General features: G+C 33.8%; 1 protein-coding gene across 1 annotated transcript in view; it reads left to right on the top strand.

The window, feature by feature from the left end:
- Positions 1-13,911, top strand: part of LOC149795524 (uncharacterized) — a 48,048-nt gene extending 34,137 nt beyond the window's left edge. The window contains exons 9-12 of the mRNA XM_089965331.1: positions 827-991; positions 2,543-2,688; positions 11,572-11,716; positions 13,140-13,911. Coding sequence (XP_089821457.1) covers positions 827-991; positions 2,543-2,688; positions 11,572-11,716; positions 13,140-13,259 — 576 coding nt within the window. The 3' untranslated portion in view covers positions 13,260-13,911. The remainder of the gene's footprint in view (positions 1-826; positions 992-2,542; positions 2,689-11,571; positions 11,717-13,139) is intronic.
- The last annotated feature ends 2,949 nt before the right edge of the window (positions 13,912-16,860 follow it).

Here is a 16,860-nt window from a genome sequence, read left to right on the forward strand (position 1 = left end):
TAACAATTTTCCAGTTATATCATTATGGTGTCTGCATTGTCAGTTTATAGTGATGTCTAGCACTTTGGCATCGTGCCACAGGCAGACATGTAGCATGATGTCTCCCACCCAGTCACATTATCTTGACACCAGGCTGACCAGTCCTAACACATCCCTCTTAATGCTGAGTGCCAAGCAAGGCATCTGTTAGTAACATTTTTAAAAGCCTTTGGTATGACTTGGCTGGGGTTCAGACCTGTACCTCCACACCAAAGGCATGTGCTCTAACCAGTTAGACCACCAGAATCTGTCCTATAGTTGGTAACACTCAGTATCTGTCTTAAAATTGGTAATACTCTGCATCTGTCTTAAAGCTAGTAGTATTCATCATCTATCTCAAAGTTGGCAATATTCAGTATCTCTCTTAAATTTGGTAATACTCAGTACCTGTAGTATACTTGTATCCTTAATTGACATTATCCTTAATCTTAAAATTGTATCCTTAATTGACAACTATCATTTATATAGTGATTAATTTACATGTGAGTAAATAGATTTTATAAATGTTGTCTTTTATGAACAGGTTCACTTATAAAGAATTGTCTGCTAATACAGGTTTCACTTTAATTAAAAAGTCTGTTTTAGTCTCCTGGATTTTCCTCTTTATCCATTGTAAAATCCAGGCATGTGTTGTGATTTCCAACAAAATTGAGATTGTTAGTGTAATTTTGGCAACAACTGGATTGTCAGTTATGAAGAATATGATTGTGTATATGATACAATATTGTCATACTAATTTCAATATATTATTTATGGCTGATTATACCATGGTTCATGTTTCATGAAGGAGAAGGAAGAAAAGATTAAAGAAAACCAGGATACATTTAAGACTTGGATGGAACAGAAAGAGGAATTATTAAAACAACAAGCAAAGGAGAAAAGGAAAAAAGAGAAAGAGGCAGAAGATAAAAAGAAGAAAGAAGAAGAAGAAAAGATAAATGAAGCAAAGAAGGTATAAATATTTTTGTCATTCTGGATTTTCCCTTGAGCACAAAACCTGCATCGCTGACTCAAGTTTCTCTTTTGTGACTCTTTTTGAAAAATGTTTGCAGTTACAGTTTGGACATTACCTTTGACAAATTTCTTGCTATGTATTGCACAGAAAGTCCTTATAACTTATTGCTATGTATTGCACAGAAAGTCCTTATAACTTATTGATATGTATTACAGAGAACGTTCTCATAACTTATTGCTATGTAATTGCACAGAAAGTCCTCATAACTTATTGTTATGCATTGCACAGAAAGTCCTCATAACTTATTGCTATTTATTGTACAGAAAGTCCTCATAACTTATTGCTATGTATTGCACAGAAAGTCCTCATAACTTATTGCTATGTAATTGCACAGAAAGTCCTCATAACTTATTGCTATGTATTACACAGAAAGTCCTCATAACTTATTGCTATGTATTGCACAGAAAGTCCTCATAACTTATTGCTATGTATTACACAGAAAGTCCTTATAACTTATTGTTATGTAATTGCACAGAAAGTCCTTATAACTTATTGCTATGTATTGCACAGAAAGTCCTCATAAGTTATTGCTATGTAATTGCACAGAAAGTCCTCATAACTTATTGCTATGTATTGCACAGAAAGTCCTCATAACTTATTGCTATGTATTGCACAGAAAGTCCTTATAACTTAGTGTTATGTATTGCACAGAAAGCCCTCATAACTTAATGTTATGTAATTGCACAGAAAGTCCTTATAACTTATTGCTATGTATTGCACAGAAAGTCCTCATAACTTATTGCTATGTATTGACAGAAAGTCCTTATAACTTATTGTTATGTATTGCACAGAAAGCCCTCATAACTTATTGTTATGTAATTGCACAGAAAGTCCTTATAACTTATTGCTATGTATTGCACAGAAAGTCCTCATAACTTAATGTTATGTATTGCACAGAATGTCCTCATAAGTTGTTGCTAGGTATTGCGCAGAAAGTCATTGTAACTTATTGCTACTTATTGCACAGAAAGTCCTCATAATTTATTTCTCCAGGACTCTCATTTAGAAAATTAAATTCACTAGGACTCAAAAACCTTTTTTACTTTATGAAATATGGTTACTGTCTTTGGAAAATTACAGATTACTGTGATTATAATTGATGGTTGAATGATCATGATGAACTAGTTATCGATCTTTAAATTTTATTTGGTTCCAATTAGATTCGTCGGAAAGCCAAAATTCTAGAGATCTAATTATTTCTGGAGATATTAATTCAGTTAAGTCTCATTTCTGCACTTTGTAGAATTTGCATTGAAAGCACATGGTTATAACTGACATGAACGAAAGTATATTCATCAACAGAGACTTGATACCAGTAAAGGAACATTCTGTATTTGCTCCATGGTTGCATACGGATTAAAACGCCATCAAGCATCACCAAGCTTCACATAAAAACAGTAATCGGTCATTGCACATATTAATATCTTGCTATTTAATATATTTGTTTTAAGTATTATTCTGTACACTATCACATCCATGTTTTTGTAGAACTTTTTAATTTGGAAAGAGAGGAAAGATGAAGTAATTCAAGAAAATAACAAGAAACAACAAGAGGAACAAAAGGAAAAAGAAAAGGATAAGGCGTCAAAAAAAAAGGAAAAAGAAAAAGAGAATGAAACTGCATTTAAAACATGGTAAGCCATTCAATAAATAATACAGAGCTTGAAAATCTGTATGCTTTGTTTCTATAGCAGCCATTTGCCATCTTTGAACTGTTATTTGCTGAACAAAAATATCTGTTTTATATGGTCAGGGAATTTCTCACATGCTTCCATGAAAAATCCATACACTCTCTACTTCTTTGATTGGCAAATCATAGTCAGGTAATGAACACTTATGTTCTTTGATTGGCAAATCATAGTCAGGTAATGAACACTTATGTTCTTTGATTGGCAAATCATAGTCAGGTAATGAACACTTATGTTCTTTGATTGGCAAATCATAGTCAGGTAATGAACACTTGTGTTCTTTGATTGGCAAATCATAGTCAGGTAATGAACACTTATGTTCTTTGATTGGCAAATCATAGTCAGGTAATGAACACTTATGTTCTTTGATTGGCAAATCATAGTCAGGTAATGAACACTTATGTTCTTTGATTGGCAAATCATAGTCAGGTAATGAACACTTATGTTCTTTGATTGGCAATTCATAGTCAGGTAATGAACACTTATGTTCTTTGATTGGCAATTCATAGTCAGGTAATGAACACTTATGTTCTTTGATTGGCAAATCATAGTCAGGTAATGAACACTTATGTTCTTTGATTGGCAAATCATAGTCAGGTAATGAACACTTATGTTCTTTGATTGGCAAATCATAGTCAGGTGATGAACACTTATGTTCTTTGATTGGCAAATCATAGTCAGGTAATGAACACTTATGTTCTTTGATTGGCAAATCATAGTCAGGTAATGAACACTTGTGTTCTTCCATCCCTTTGAAGTGACTGCAGTTATGCATGACTTTAAAAATCTAATTGCATAGGGGCTCAAAATAGGATTTATCTCCAAAGTATATGGCATCCAGTAACACCAAATTTGATTGTTGGGATTTCCTCTGAGCAGCTTGATATAATGATACCGGTATTTGAGATATTCTCTGACCAGTTTGATATAATGATATTTGGGACGTCCTGTGACCAGTGTCTATTTGCTACAAGTATGTGCAAGGATATATATATATATATATATATATATATATATATATATATATATATATATATAAAACTTACAAAGACAAAACAAACACTAAACACAAAATCTAAGAAACATTCTGTATTCCTACTTGTTAGAATCATTACAGGGCAGTTACAACAAGGGATATACAAATGAAAAGCTATGTAGCAATAATAAATGAGCAAGTTATTGTGTCTGTCAAACACAGAACCAACATGTTTTGACCTAATTTGAGGCTGTGGACAAAGGACACAAAATCATGGTCATTCACAAAATTTGCTAAAGAAATTATATCACGGTAAAGTTATGCATGAAGGTACTAAAAGATGTTAAGAGAATGGTGTAGCAAGATAATGGACAAGAACAAGAATAAGAATAATAATAATAATAATTGTCGCAGAATAGAGACCAACATTTTACTAAATGAATGAGACAAACACAATGTGAGAAAGATGGAAATTTATGAAATGAATTAATAAAGAAAAAAATATGTGATGTAAAAATATAATGATTCTCTCATGCTGTCAACATACGACTGACTCAAATCACTCTACACAACATTCACACATTGAAAATAAACCAAAAATATTAAATCAATATAAAGTACAGATCCAAAAAACCTCATGGACTGCAGATATGCTTCAAACAGTATTTTACACTACAAGAGAGATTCACATAATCTCGAATATGAACTCCTATTAAGATTCAAAATAATTTTATGAACACAACTAAGATTCAGAATAATCTTATGAACATAAAAATGCAATTGGAACAATAATTGAACCAAACATATGCTTCTAGACCCCTTGTACAGTCGCACAATTCCTTGGGTTGGCCCACACTCTTATCGGCCGCTCGCACCCTTATGGATCCACCACATATACAGTCATACATGTACACATACAGACAACATACAGCACCCTTTTGAATTTGCTATGTCTACGTCCATGGCACAGACATACGTACATACATACATATCGAGAGCACGCAGCCTTAAATACTCTGGAAACTCCAGACAGCTCTAAACAGCTTCAGACAGCTTCAGACATCTCTAGTCATATTCACAGTCACAATCACAGTGACAGTCACAATCAGCTACAATAAAACCAAATTGGTCATTATAATAGTTTCTGTAAAATCTCTAGATATATGATAATACTTTAACCTCTAATAGTGACTTGTAATTGAAAGTTCAAATCTGCGTTGTAATAAATGCATTATTACGCGATAAGACATTACAAACCGAATAAGCTTCACATATCAAATGAAATCTAAATTTAACACTTACCCCTATGGCTGGAGAATAATGGAGAGTGTACACTCCTTGACGTGATCCAAAACAACCAGTGTCGGTTTTAGAAATTGATCTTACTTAAATCCATAGGAGAGTGAGCAAAAGTCAGGGTAAAATACCCGTGCATATCATGTTATTAATGTTCCTTTGTCACAAGTAATTTCTGGTGAAGTACATGTTAATACAGTCGCTTACCAGGAAAAAACACGTATTCACCCTAGATAATGTTGTACGCATGTACAATAAGAAATAGTCAAATAGTTCTAAGGCAAAACCAAGTTAATTTTTTCTTCCTAATTCTGTGACAATAATAATAATAATATATGTAATTGATTGGATAAATATTATTTCAAAACTGTTGTATATTTGAAAAACTGATGACTGGCAGTAATTTTGATAAGACATCATGATTGTTAGATTTTTCTTTAAGGCCAAACTCCCCATCAGCCTTCAGTTGTGTGTCAAGTATCGTTCCTTACATGTGTGTTCTATGTCTGTCCACCCCAGGATTGGTATGTTTCGATTGGTAACATCTCAAGGGCCTTGACTGAATATCCAATCAAGTTCTGATGGTTAGTGACTTACACACTGATTGTGTTGTGAATTTGATCCAGTGAAGTTCTAATGGTTAGTGACTTACACACTGATTGTGTTATGAATTTGATCCAATCAAGTTCTAATGGTTAGTGACTTACACACTGACTGTGTTGTGAATTTGATCCAATCAAGTTCTAATGGTTAGTGACTTACACACTGATTGTGTTATGAATTTGATCCAATTAAGTTCTAATGGTTAGTGACTTACACACTGATTGTGTTATGAATATGGCTTTTGTGATTTTTCATTTACTTTCTCAGGTTTCGTCAACATAGTGAGTTGCACAAATTGTGCATGTCAGTAAACAGATTGAATTTTTGGCTCTTCATCCTAACTTTTGATTGATTGGGTAGCTAGGTCCTGAACGATTTGGTTTCAGGCATATGTTTGCAAATTAGGCAACTGTTGTCTTTGCAACATAATGCTGTCATGTGAAGTCACCTTGGAATGTAGCAGATGGTCATTGAGATGTTTTTAGGTCTACAGAAAGCAATCAGATAAACTTTGTGAGATACACCTTTCAGATGTTTAGACGATTCAGCATGATTCCAATGCTAATAAATGACATGCTGTAGGTTTGGGATGGAAAGTTACTATGAAGAGGACATGCTTGTCAATTTTTGGGGTTTTATTTTTCAGGAAGCTCCTCTATCAAGGAGCCTAGTATTTGTGAATAATCTTTCAAATACAGCTCCTTCTGTATCCAAAATATAAACAGCTTTAGACTGTTTCATAATCCATTATAAAGTTGGTCCTTAAAAATGTTTCTATGTATTTTGAAAATCAGTTTTAAAAAATCATTCATTTTTATACTACAAAGGTATATGAAACCTAAAGTTAGATCACTTTTATATTTCTTTCATTTCTGCATATCAGACCAATTTATTATTATTGTTATTAGAGTTCAGTCAAATGTTTGACGTTCAGTTTTCCTTTGTGAAAGTCCTGAATGAGTTTGATTTTCAACATTCATTGTCATCATTTGGGGGGAGATTTGTGGTCCCTTTTGGTTTGAACTTGCTTTCATTTCTGGGGAACTTTGGTCTCTTATTGTCTGATTGACTTACTTTCATTTCTGGAGAGTTGTGGTCCTGTATTGTTTGGCAGACATGCATTCATTTCTGGGGAATTGTGGTACCAAATTTTCTGGCAAACTAGGAGTAGTGGTCCCTTTTTGTTTGACAAATTTACTTTCATTTCTGGTGATTTGTGGTCCCTTATCGTCTGACAGACTTATTTTCATTTTTTTGCATTAGGGTTAGGGACTACATTTTTACAACATTTTTGGAAGTAATGTCCCCTGACGGTCTGGCACATTAAGCTTTGTTAACACAGTAACTCTGTTCCCAATAAATTTCAACCAAATTTGGTATGCATGTTAATAATAAGCAGATCTCAAATGAAATTGGCTGTCAGCATCTAGAATTGTCATTTGGTGGCATTATAGATCAGACTGTTTAAGGCAGCTATCTCTGACCAGTTTGGTTACTGGTAATCAAGATCATCATTTGCTGGAGTTATGGTTCCTCATTCCCAGACATACTCAATTTCATTTCCATGCAAGAATTTTGTTTAATATGATGGTATCTCAACCAAATTTGGAGCATTTTCCATTATAATGTTTCAACCAATTTGGAGTGCAGCTTTATATAGGCAAATATGCGAATTACAGATTGTTATATTCTTTGACATTATTTTGTTATCTTATGATCCTGATTATCTAGTGTACTTCGTGTGATTTCTGCACAATAAATTGGTTTATGCGTATGCAGTCTCAATCAAATTTGGTGTGCTGCTTTTCATTTGTAATGAATTTGCAGGTTTGTATGAGTTCCTGAATTTTACACCACTTCATGCTATTATGGCTTCTCAACTTAAAAAACACTTTTTTTATTAATTTCTTGATGAGATTTCAACCAGTTTTTATATCAACCTTTGTTTTAAGTTGGTCCCTTTGTCATCTATTGCTATACACAAAACTTAACAATGTGTCCTGCCTTCTTACTATACACTAGACTTTACACTGTGTCCTGCCTTCTTACTATACACTAAACACTGTGTCCTGCCTTCTTACTATACACAGACTTTACACTGTGTCCTGCCTTCTTACTATACACTAGACTTAACACTGTGTCCTGCCTTCTTACTGTATACTAGACTTAACACTGTGTCCTACCTTCTTACTATACACTTTACACTGTGTCCTGCCTTCTTACTATACACAAGACTTTACACTGTGTCCTGCCTTCTTACTATACACAAGACTTAAAAATGTGTCCTGCCTTATTACTGTATACTAGACTTAACACTGTGTCCTGCCTTCTTACTGTACACAAGACTTAACACTGTGTCCTGCCTTCTTACTATACACAAGACTTAACACTGTGTCCTGCCTTCTTACTATACACAAGACTTAACACTGTGTCCTGCCTTCTTACTATACACAAGACTTAACACTGTGTCCTGCCTTCTTACTATACACAAGACTTAACACTGTGTCCTGCCTTCTTACTATACACAAGATTTAACACTGTCCTGTCCTCTTACTATACACTAGACTTAACACTGTGTCCTGCCTTCTTACTAGACACAATACTTAACACTGTGTCCTGCCTTCTTACTATACTCAAAACTTTACACTGTGTCCTGCCTTCTTACTATACTCAAAACTTTACTCTGTGTCCTGCCTTCTTACTATACTCAAAACTTTACTCTGTGTCCTGCCTTCTTACTATACTCAAAACTTTACACAATATCCTGCTTTCTACTACAGAACACAAGACTTTACACTGTTTGCTTACTATTATACTCATGATTTTACACTGTGTCCTGCTTTCTACTGTACACAAGACTTTACACTGTGTCCAGCTTTTTACTACACAAAGACTTTACACTGTGTTTTGAAAAAGGCATCCTATGAAAATACTGCAGACAAAATCTCCTCCCCCCACCTGGGTGGTTTCCAAACATGGAAGTTGCTTCAGTTTCACATGATTTCATGCTTGCATATAAATATTTGTTTATAACCTTTCAAGCTATGATGAAAAAGTACTAATACAGGTATCAAGAATGATGCAGGTCAACTGTTAAAATGATCATAAGGCAGTACTAGGTAAGATGTCATTGGAAGAGCATGTCCTTATATGTATGAAAGAGATAAATAAAAAATTCAGAAGACAATATGCAAATGTATTAGGTTATAAAGGTGGTATTAGAGTTATTTGCCTTGACCAGTATCTTGAACTTTATAAAGGTATTTCTCAATTTTAAGATATAACTATGTCAAATACATTGAACTTACTGTATTTCATGGAAGTTTTAACTGTCAAAGATTTCATTTTTACTAAAACCATGAATTTAAAATACCACTGAACACTGATATTTTTTCCGGAAAATATAGGACCCTCCACAATTTTAAAGTTGTAAGGGCCAATAAAAATTCAATTTTTCACAGAAACATGATAGTGATTCCCATGAAAGTAATCAAATTGACAGCCTTATAAATAATGTGGTGGTTGGCAAACCATTCCTTTCGAAGCTAGATCAGTTGAACAAAACCTGATGTATCATAGAAAGTCCACCAAAAACAGAGCTAGTTTCAATATACATCCCAACTTACTTTAGCATACACCCACGCTACTACAGTATATGTACCACAAAGAACAATCATCTTTGTCAGAGCTGAAAAACCATTTCAGAGTTTTACTTATCACTGGTGAGTTGGTTAAGACTTTGAGTTGTTATATTTTCTTGTATATTGATAAATTTCTTTAAACATATTATTGCTCCTCAGGCTTTGCAAAAGATGATTTATTCAACTGTACTCAAAGTGCCATATTATGTGCCATCAGAGTGAAAGTGTCATCTTATAGGCCTGCAAAGTTAAAGTGTCATTTTATATGCCTGCAAAGTTTAAGTGTCATTTTTTATGCCTGCAAAGTTAAAGTGTCATTTTATGTGCCTGCAAAGTAAAAGTTTCATTTTATGTGCCTGCAAAGTTAAAGTTTCATTTTATGTGCCTGCAAAGATAAAGTGTCATTTTATATGCCTGCAAAGTTAAAAGTGTCATTTTATATGCCTGCAAAGATAAAGTGTCATTTTATATGCCTGCAAAGTTAAAGTGTCATTTTTTTATGTCTGCAAAGTTAAAAGTGTCATTTTATATGCCTACAAAGTTAAAGTGTCATCTTATAAGCCTGCAAAGTTAAAGTGTCATTTTATATGCCTGCAAAGTTAAAGTGTCATTTTATATGCCTGCAAAGTTTAAGTGTCATTTTTTATGCCTGCAAAGTTAAAGTGTCATTTTATGTGCCTGCAAAGATAAAGTGTCATTTTATATGCCTGCAAAGTAAAAGTATCATTTTATATGCCTGCAAAGTTAAGGTGTTATCTTATAGGCCTACAAAGATAAAGTGTCATTTTATATGCCTGCAAAGTTAAGGTGTTATCTTATAGGCCTGCAAAGTTAAAGTGTCGTTTTATGTGCCTGCAAAGATAAAGTGTCATTTTTGTGCCTGAAAAGATAAATTGTCATTTTTGTGCCTGCAAAGTTAAGGTGTCATTTTATGTGCCCATGGAAAAAAAGTTTCATCTTATGTGTCTTTGTAAGTTAAAGTGTCATTTTATTTGCCTGGAAAGTTGACTGCCATTGTGTGTGCCTGCAAAGTTGCGTGCCATTTTGTGATTATTGCCTACAAAGATAAAGTGCCATTTTATGTGTCTGGAAAGTTGAGTACCATTTTATATACATGCAAAGATGAAATGTCAGTTTATTTGCCAGCAAAGATAAAGTGTCATTTTATGTGCCTGCAATGTTAAAGTGTCATTTTATGTGTCTACAATAATAAAGTGTCATCATATGTGCCTGCAGAATTAAAGTTTCATCTTATGTATCTGCAAAGTTAAAGTATCATTTTCTTTGCATGGAAAGTTAACTACCATTTTATGTGCCTGCAGAGATAAAGCATAATTTTATGTGCCTGCCACATTGAGTGCCATTTTATGTGCCTACAAAAAGAAAGTGACATTGTATGTGCCTGGCAAGTTGAGTACCATTTTATATGCCTGCAAAGATAAAGTTTCATTTTATGTGCTTGCAAAGTTGTGTCATTGTATGTGCCTGCAATGTTAAGTGTTAACCCCCCATATTGCAATGAATCTCAGTTTCTTGTATTCCATGGTCACTACAAACTAAGAATTAAAAACTTGATATACTGTAGCTTGGACTTTCCCCAATCCACAAAATGAATTGCCAGTTAATTGTCCTTTTCTCGATACCATAACTCTTACTGTTGTACAGTAGAATGGCCTCATAAAAGAAGTGTTCTCTATTGAGGAGGACAAAATGGTAAAAATTTACTACAATAAAACCTGTCTTGTAAAATCTTCCCCTTCTGCCAAAAAAAATTATGCTCCTCTAGTTTTGTGGTCACTCATGACATATCATAACATTATATAATCATGAAATCTGTGCATTGAGAATCTGTTCTTTCAAGACAGATGGTCTCTCATAACAGTGATCTTGCAAGACATGTGCATTATTTTGGTGTTAGGCATGGTGGCCTATTAACAGAGATGGCCTTTCTTGACAGTAACATCTATGGAGGGGGATCACACTATTTGGTAGTGGCTGTTCCCACATCTTTCATTTGCTGAGGTAGTGAATATTACACTGTTAATTGGAATCTAATTTCCATTTTTTCTTAGTCATTATTAATACAATCTTCTCAGAGACAAAGATGGTATTAAAAAGACTGATTTAATAGGCAAAAAAGCTATGTACCAAGAAATCTATAGTGGCTTGTCTGCTGGCATAAACTATGCCATCAAATTTTATTTCCATATTATGGCCAAACTCACAGACACACACACATGCATATACACATGCATGTACACAAACTCACATCTGACCTGTGAATTTAGTTTTGATGTTGGCATTCTTTTCCAGGAAAGAAAGAAAAGATAAAAAGTTAATTGAAGAGCACACACAAAAATACCAGAAAAACAAAGAGGTAAAACAGAAAGTTGCAATAACAGAGGAAAAGAAAGAAACCGATGCCAACCAAAGTTATGAGGAATGGATGAAGAAAAAGGTATGACCTGTTGAAATGCTTGGCACATTACCTGACTTCTGTGGTATGAGTTTCTCTTCAAGTCTGTCTCTCTTTCAAATCTCACCAACCTGTATCTCAGACATTTTCACTCATTCGGGGATTTTCTACGCTAGCTTTTAATTTTGGCTAGTTGAAACAATTGGTTGGAGTGTTTACAAAGTTCTGAACAGATCAGACAAAAAAACAGCTGAGATAAACAGCTGCTACTCTATTGATTTTGGATATGATGCTTTATTTTTACAGCATGTAACTTAGAGAAAATTAGTAGCAATAACTTACCTTGAATCGGCATGTGTTTTGACATGGTGGCTCCTATTAAAAGCAAGTATTTGCCCATAATTGTACTACTTGGTGTTTTGCAAAATTACTTATTTAACTTTCATGTTTTTTATTTATTTTTAGCTGCTCTGATTTCTTCAAAAACACTTTGACTAGTTGTTGTGATTGGTTTGTTTAAAGCCATTGTCAAAAAGCCTGAGGGGCCTGAAGTGGCTGAGTGGTCTAAAGCGCTCTCTGTTATGGATCACTGCCATCTCACCTCTGTCTATCTATAAATTACTGTTACAGCTAACAAGTAGTTTCTATGCTGCCCCATCCCCCTCCTTCAGAAAAAATGGGGTAGGCGGAATAAGTCTAGTTTCCATGGTATTCCAGAAGACTTTTTAGTCTTGTTTTGTGTGATTGTTAATTTTTCCACTACTCTATTAAATATATATTAATGCTGTGCTCATTTTCTTATTTTAAAAGTAATGATGTACCGGTATGTACATAAATATAAATTTATGCTCAATTCCCATGAAAGTTGCAAGACCAGAGATGATCAATAATTTCTTACTGTTTTTTAACACTGTCAAGAAAAACATGAAATTCTTTCCCAAATTCTATGCAGTTAATGTGCAATGAGCACTTGAGCTTTTCTCAGCTAACACCATAAGAAATTAAAACATCATGTATGAAAGTAAAGGTTTGAAAGTATAACCACAGATGTACATCTGCAATCTGATGACATGATAAAGTAATCACCATTTCTTATGTTTGTTAGCATTCAGGTGGGTAGGCATTATATCCAAGATCATAAAGATGTAGTGGGTTTCTATATTGCTAGAGAACACTGCCCCTTCTTCCTCTCCACTAAATTTTGATAACATCAGTTGAATCAATTTTGTATATTCTGTAGTTATGTGTTTATTTAAATGGAAGTTATCCCTAATTATTTTTTGGGGTGTGTGGGGTGGATGAATTAAAACTAGACAAGATTAAGAGGTCATCTGTAAAAGAGACTTTTTTAACTGACATTCAAGAAGAAAGTTATTTGGTATTTGTGACCATATGTACCTTAAAGTATCTTATGTACATTTCGTATACAGCTCCATTAATTTTGAATATATTTTATGTCCTTTAGGAAGAACAAGAAGCTAAAGAAAGGGAAAGAAAACGGAAGCAGAAAAAACTGCAAGAAATGGGAGAACTATATATTCCTGCATGGAGCCCTCCCAATCGCACAATTCCCTTTGGAAGATAGTCTGTTCTGACTGGGAAATGACCCCTGACTTTCAAACTGATGTAACTTTTGGCTGCAGATTATTCAATTCCAGTTATAAGAATGAAAATATATCCCTTCCTAGAATTTAAATCTATGTAATGTGTACAAATGATCAGATATAACAAGTGTGAAGTAAGCTACTGCCAAATTTCATGTGCAGTTGTCCATTTTGAGATTGATACTTTTAAGTTGAAAAGAATTACTGGTAGCCAAATTTCATTATTTTTTTATTGTGGATTTTATTGATGGGCATGTATGAGGAAAATTTTCTACTTTAATACTTTTTTCCAGCATTTTTAACTTCAGTTTTGGGCACTGACTCATCCTATTAAGCAAACGGTCAGTCGGGTCAAAACCAATTTTATGATCACACTAGATTAAGTAACACCATCAGATTGTAGTTTTGTATACAAAAATTCTTATTAATTCTGTTGACAAGGCCATTGATATATTAAATATTATTATGTAAAATAATTTGTATTCAAAACTATAAAACCCCAGATTTTGGTATTTTTGTAACAGTTGTCATTAAAACCAGTGATCATGAATTTTTACCAGTAGCTCATGGTAGATACATTGGATGGTTCTATAATTACAGAAGTGATTTTACCAGAATAAATGCTATAAATTATTTTCTGAAATTTTAAGTTATGGATCCTGTATTCAGTTTAACTGAAGTTCTGTTCTTTTTCTTAATGTTTTTTTCTTTTCATTATTCTAGTGTCTTACCATGGTATTCAGATGTCTTCATTGACGGTTCCATAATTTTAAACAATGTACTAGATTTTATTTTAAGGAATTTTAGGTAATTGTTACATAATTATACTGCTTGAATATCTTAACGTCCTTGGGATGTAATGGGTATATGGTATACACTACGGATGTAATGGGTATATGGTATACAATACGGATGTAATAGGTATATGGTATACACTACGGATGTAATGGGTATATGGTATACACTATGGATGTAATGGGTATATGGTATACACTACAGATGTAATGGGTATATGGTATACAATACGGATGTAATAGGTATATGGTATACACTACGGATGTAATGGGTATATGGTATACACTATGGATGTAATGGGTATATGGTATACACTATGGATGTAATGGGTATATGGTATACACTACGGATGTAATGGGTATATGGTATACAATACGGATGTAATAGGTATATGGTATACACTACGGATGTAATGGGTATATGGTATACACTATGGATGTAATGGGTATATGGTATACACTACGGATGTAATGGGTATATGGTATACACTACGGATGTAATGGGTATATGGTATACACTACGGATGTAATGGGTATATGGTATACACTATGGATGTAATGGGTATATGGTATACACTACGGATGTAATGGGTATATGGTATACACTACGGATGTAATGGGTATATGGTATACACTACGCATGTAATGTGTATATGGTATACACTACGGATGTAATGTATATATTGTATACACTACGGATGTAATGGGTATATGGTATACACTACGGATGTAATGTGTATATGGTATACAATACGGATGTAATGTATATATTGTATACACTACGGATGTAATGGGTATATGGTATACACTACAGATGTAATGGGTATATGGTATACACTATGCATGTAATGGGTATATGGTATACACTACAGATGTAATGGGTATATGGTATACACTATGGACGTAATGGGTATATGGTATACACTACGGATGTAATGTATATATTGTATACACTACGGATGTAATGGGTATATGGTATACACTACGGATGTAATGGGTATATGGTATACACTATGCATGTAATGGGTATATGGTATACACTACAGATGTAATGTGTATATGGTATACACTACGGATGTAATGTATATATGGTATACACTACGGATGTAATGGGTATATGGTATACACTACGGATGTAATGGGTATATGGTATACACTACGGATGTAATGTGTATATGGTATACACTACGCATGTAATGTGTATATGGTATACACTACGGATGTAATGTATATATGGTATACACTACGGATGTAATAGGTATATGGTATACACTACGGATGTAATGGGTATATGGTATACACTACGGATGTAATGGGTATATGGTATACACTACGGATGTAATGGGTATATGGTATACAATACTGATGTAATGTATATATGGTATACACTACAGATGTAATGGGTATATGGTATACACTACGGATGTAATGGGTATGTGGTATACAATACTGATGTAATGGGTATATGGTATACACTACAGATGTAATGTATATATGGTATACACTACGGATGTAATGGGTATATGGTATACACTACGGATGTAATGGGTATGTGGTATACACTACGGAGGATCAGCGATGGCCCACACATGCAAGAGAGTGACCTAACATGCAATGATTCCATTTTAGGACCATGACATTTTTATGGAATTAAGCCTAACTAACAATGGATGTACTTCTTCATAGTGTACATACACATTTTACATGATAAAACTTAATACAAACTCATTCTTAGTATAGTCTGTTGATTTTGGAAAACAATATCATCTAAAGTGTGCATGATATCAGTGGATCTCATGAGACTTGAAGCAATTAGTGAAATCTTGTCATGTCACAGACTTATGAGAGATGATACAACTTTCCTGATCATCTTACTGTATTGATGATGGTCTTTGTATAGCTTTAATGAAAGCGTATTCATTTTAATTAATCGTTGGGATCAAGTATTAAAGTATAAGAAGATAATTTATATGGGGTGCTGCATAATGCATTATGATATTCTGTCCTATTTTGGATACACAAAATGAACATGACTGTTTACATTAGATTTACTCATCAGTATAAATAATAAAAATCATCCTTCATTATGGAGAACACTGTGGATACACCAGGTTCCAATAGTCTGGTCTTACAGCCACATTAAAGACTTTATCCATCTCAGTCTATAAACGCAATGTAGGTCAAAATGGCATCAGACAATATGGTCAGCCATATCAATACAGTCAGTACACTTTGGGATGTGATTACTGTGGTGAGACCAAACATTCAGCAATGGAATGCAGGCACAGAGAAGCCAATACAGTGCCATCAGTGTGGTAGCTTTGGACATAAAGCCAAAACTCACACTAAATTTATGGAATAGGAAAAGGGCAATGAGGCCATCTCAACTCCACAGGAAGACACTATTCAAGGGGAGGACCAATCTATCTATCAAGGACTGTCATATACACCATGCATCCCTTGTCAAAACAGATTTGATCCCCTTGCTGATGGATGTTCTGAATGTGGAAACTTACCAGCTACTTGTACATATTGAAATGTGACTGATAGTTCAGATTTATACAATGATTATAAAAGTAGAAAATGCAGTTGTAGAAAAACTAATTTTTTATACAGTAATGACAGTTGTAATAATGATCATTGTGAACATAGTTTTAATACTTTTAATGACTCCTTGAGTGCCTCTTATAGCATTGATGTTAGTCTCATGAATTTAGGAGTTTCTAGTATGGGTTTACACATAGGTCATTTAAATATTCAGGGTTTTTGTGGAAAGATTGATCAAGTG

This window comes from Sinohyriopsis cumingii, chromosome 7, assembly GCF_028554795.1.
Source record: "Sinohyriopsis cumingii isolate HCF-2022 chromosome 7, ASM2855479v2, whole genome shotgun sequence".
NCBI classification, from domain to species: Eukaryota; Metazoa; Mollusca; class Bivalvia; order Unionida; family Unionidae; genus Sinohyriopsis; species Sinohyriopsis cumingii.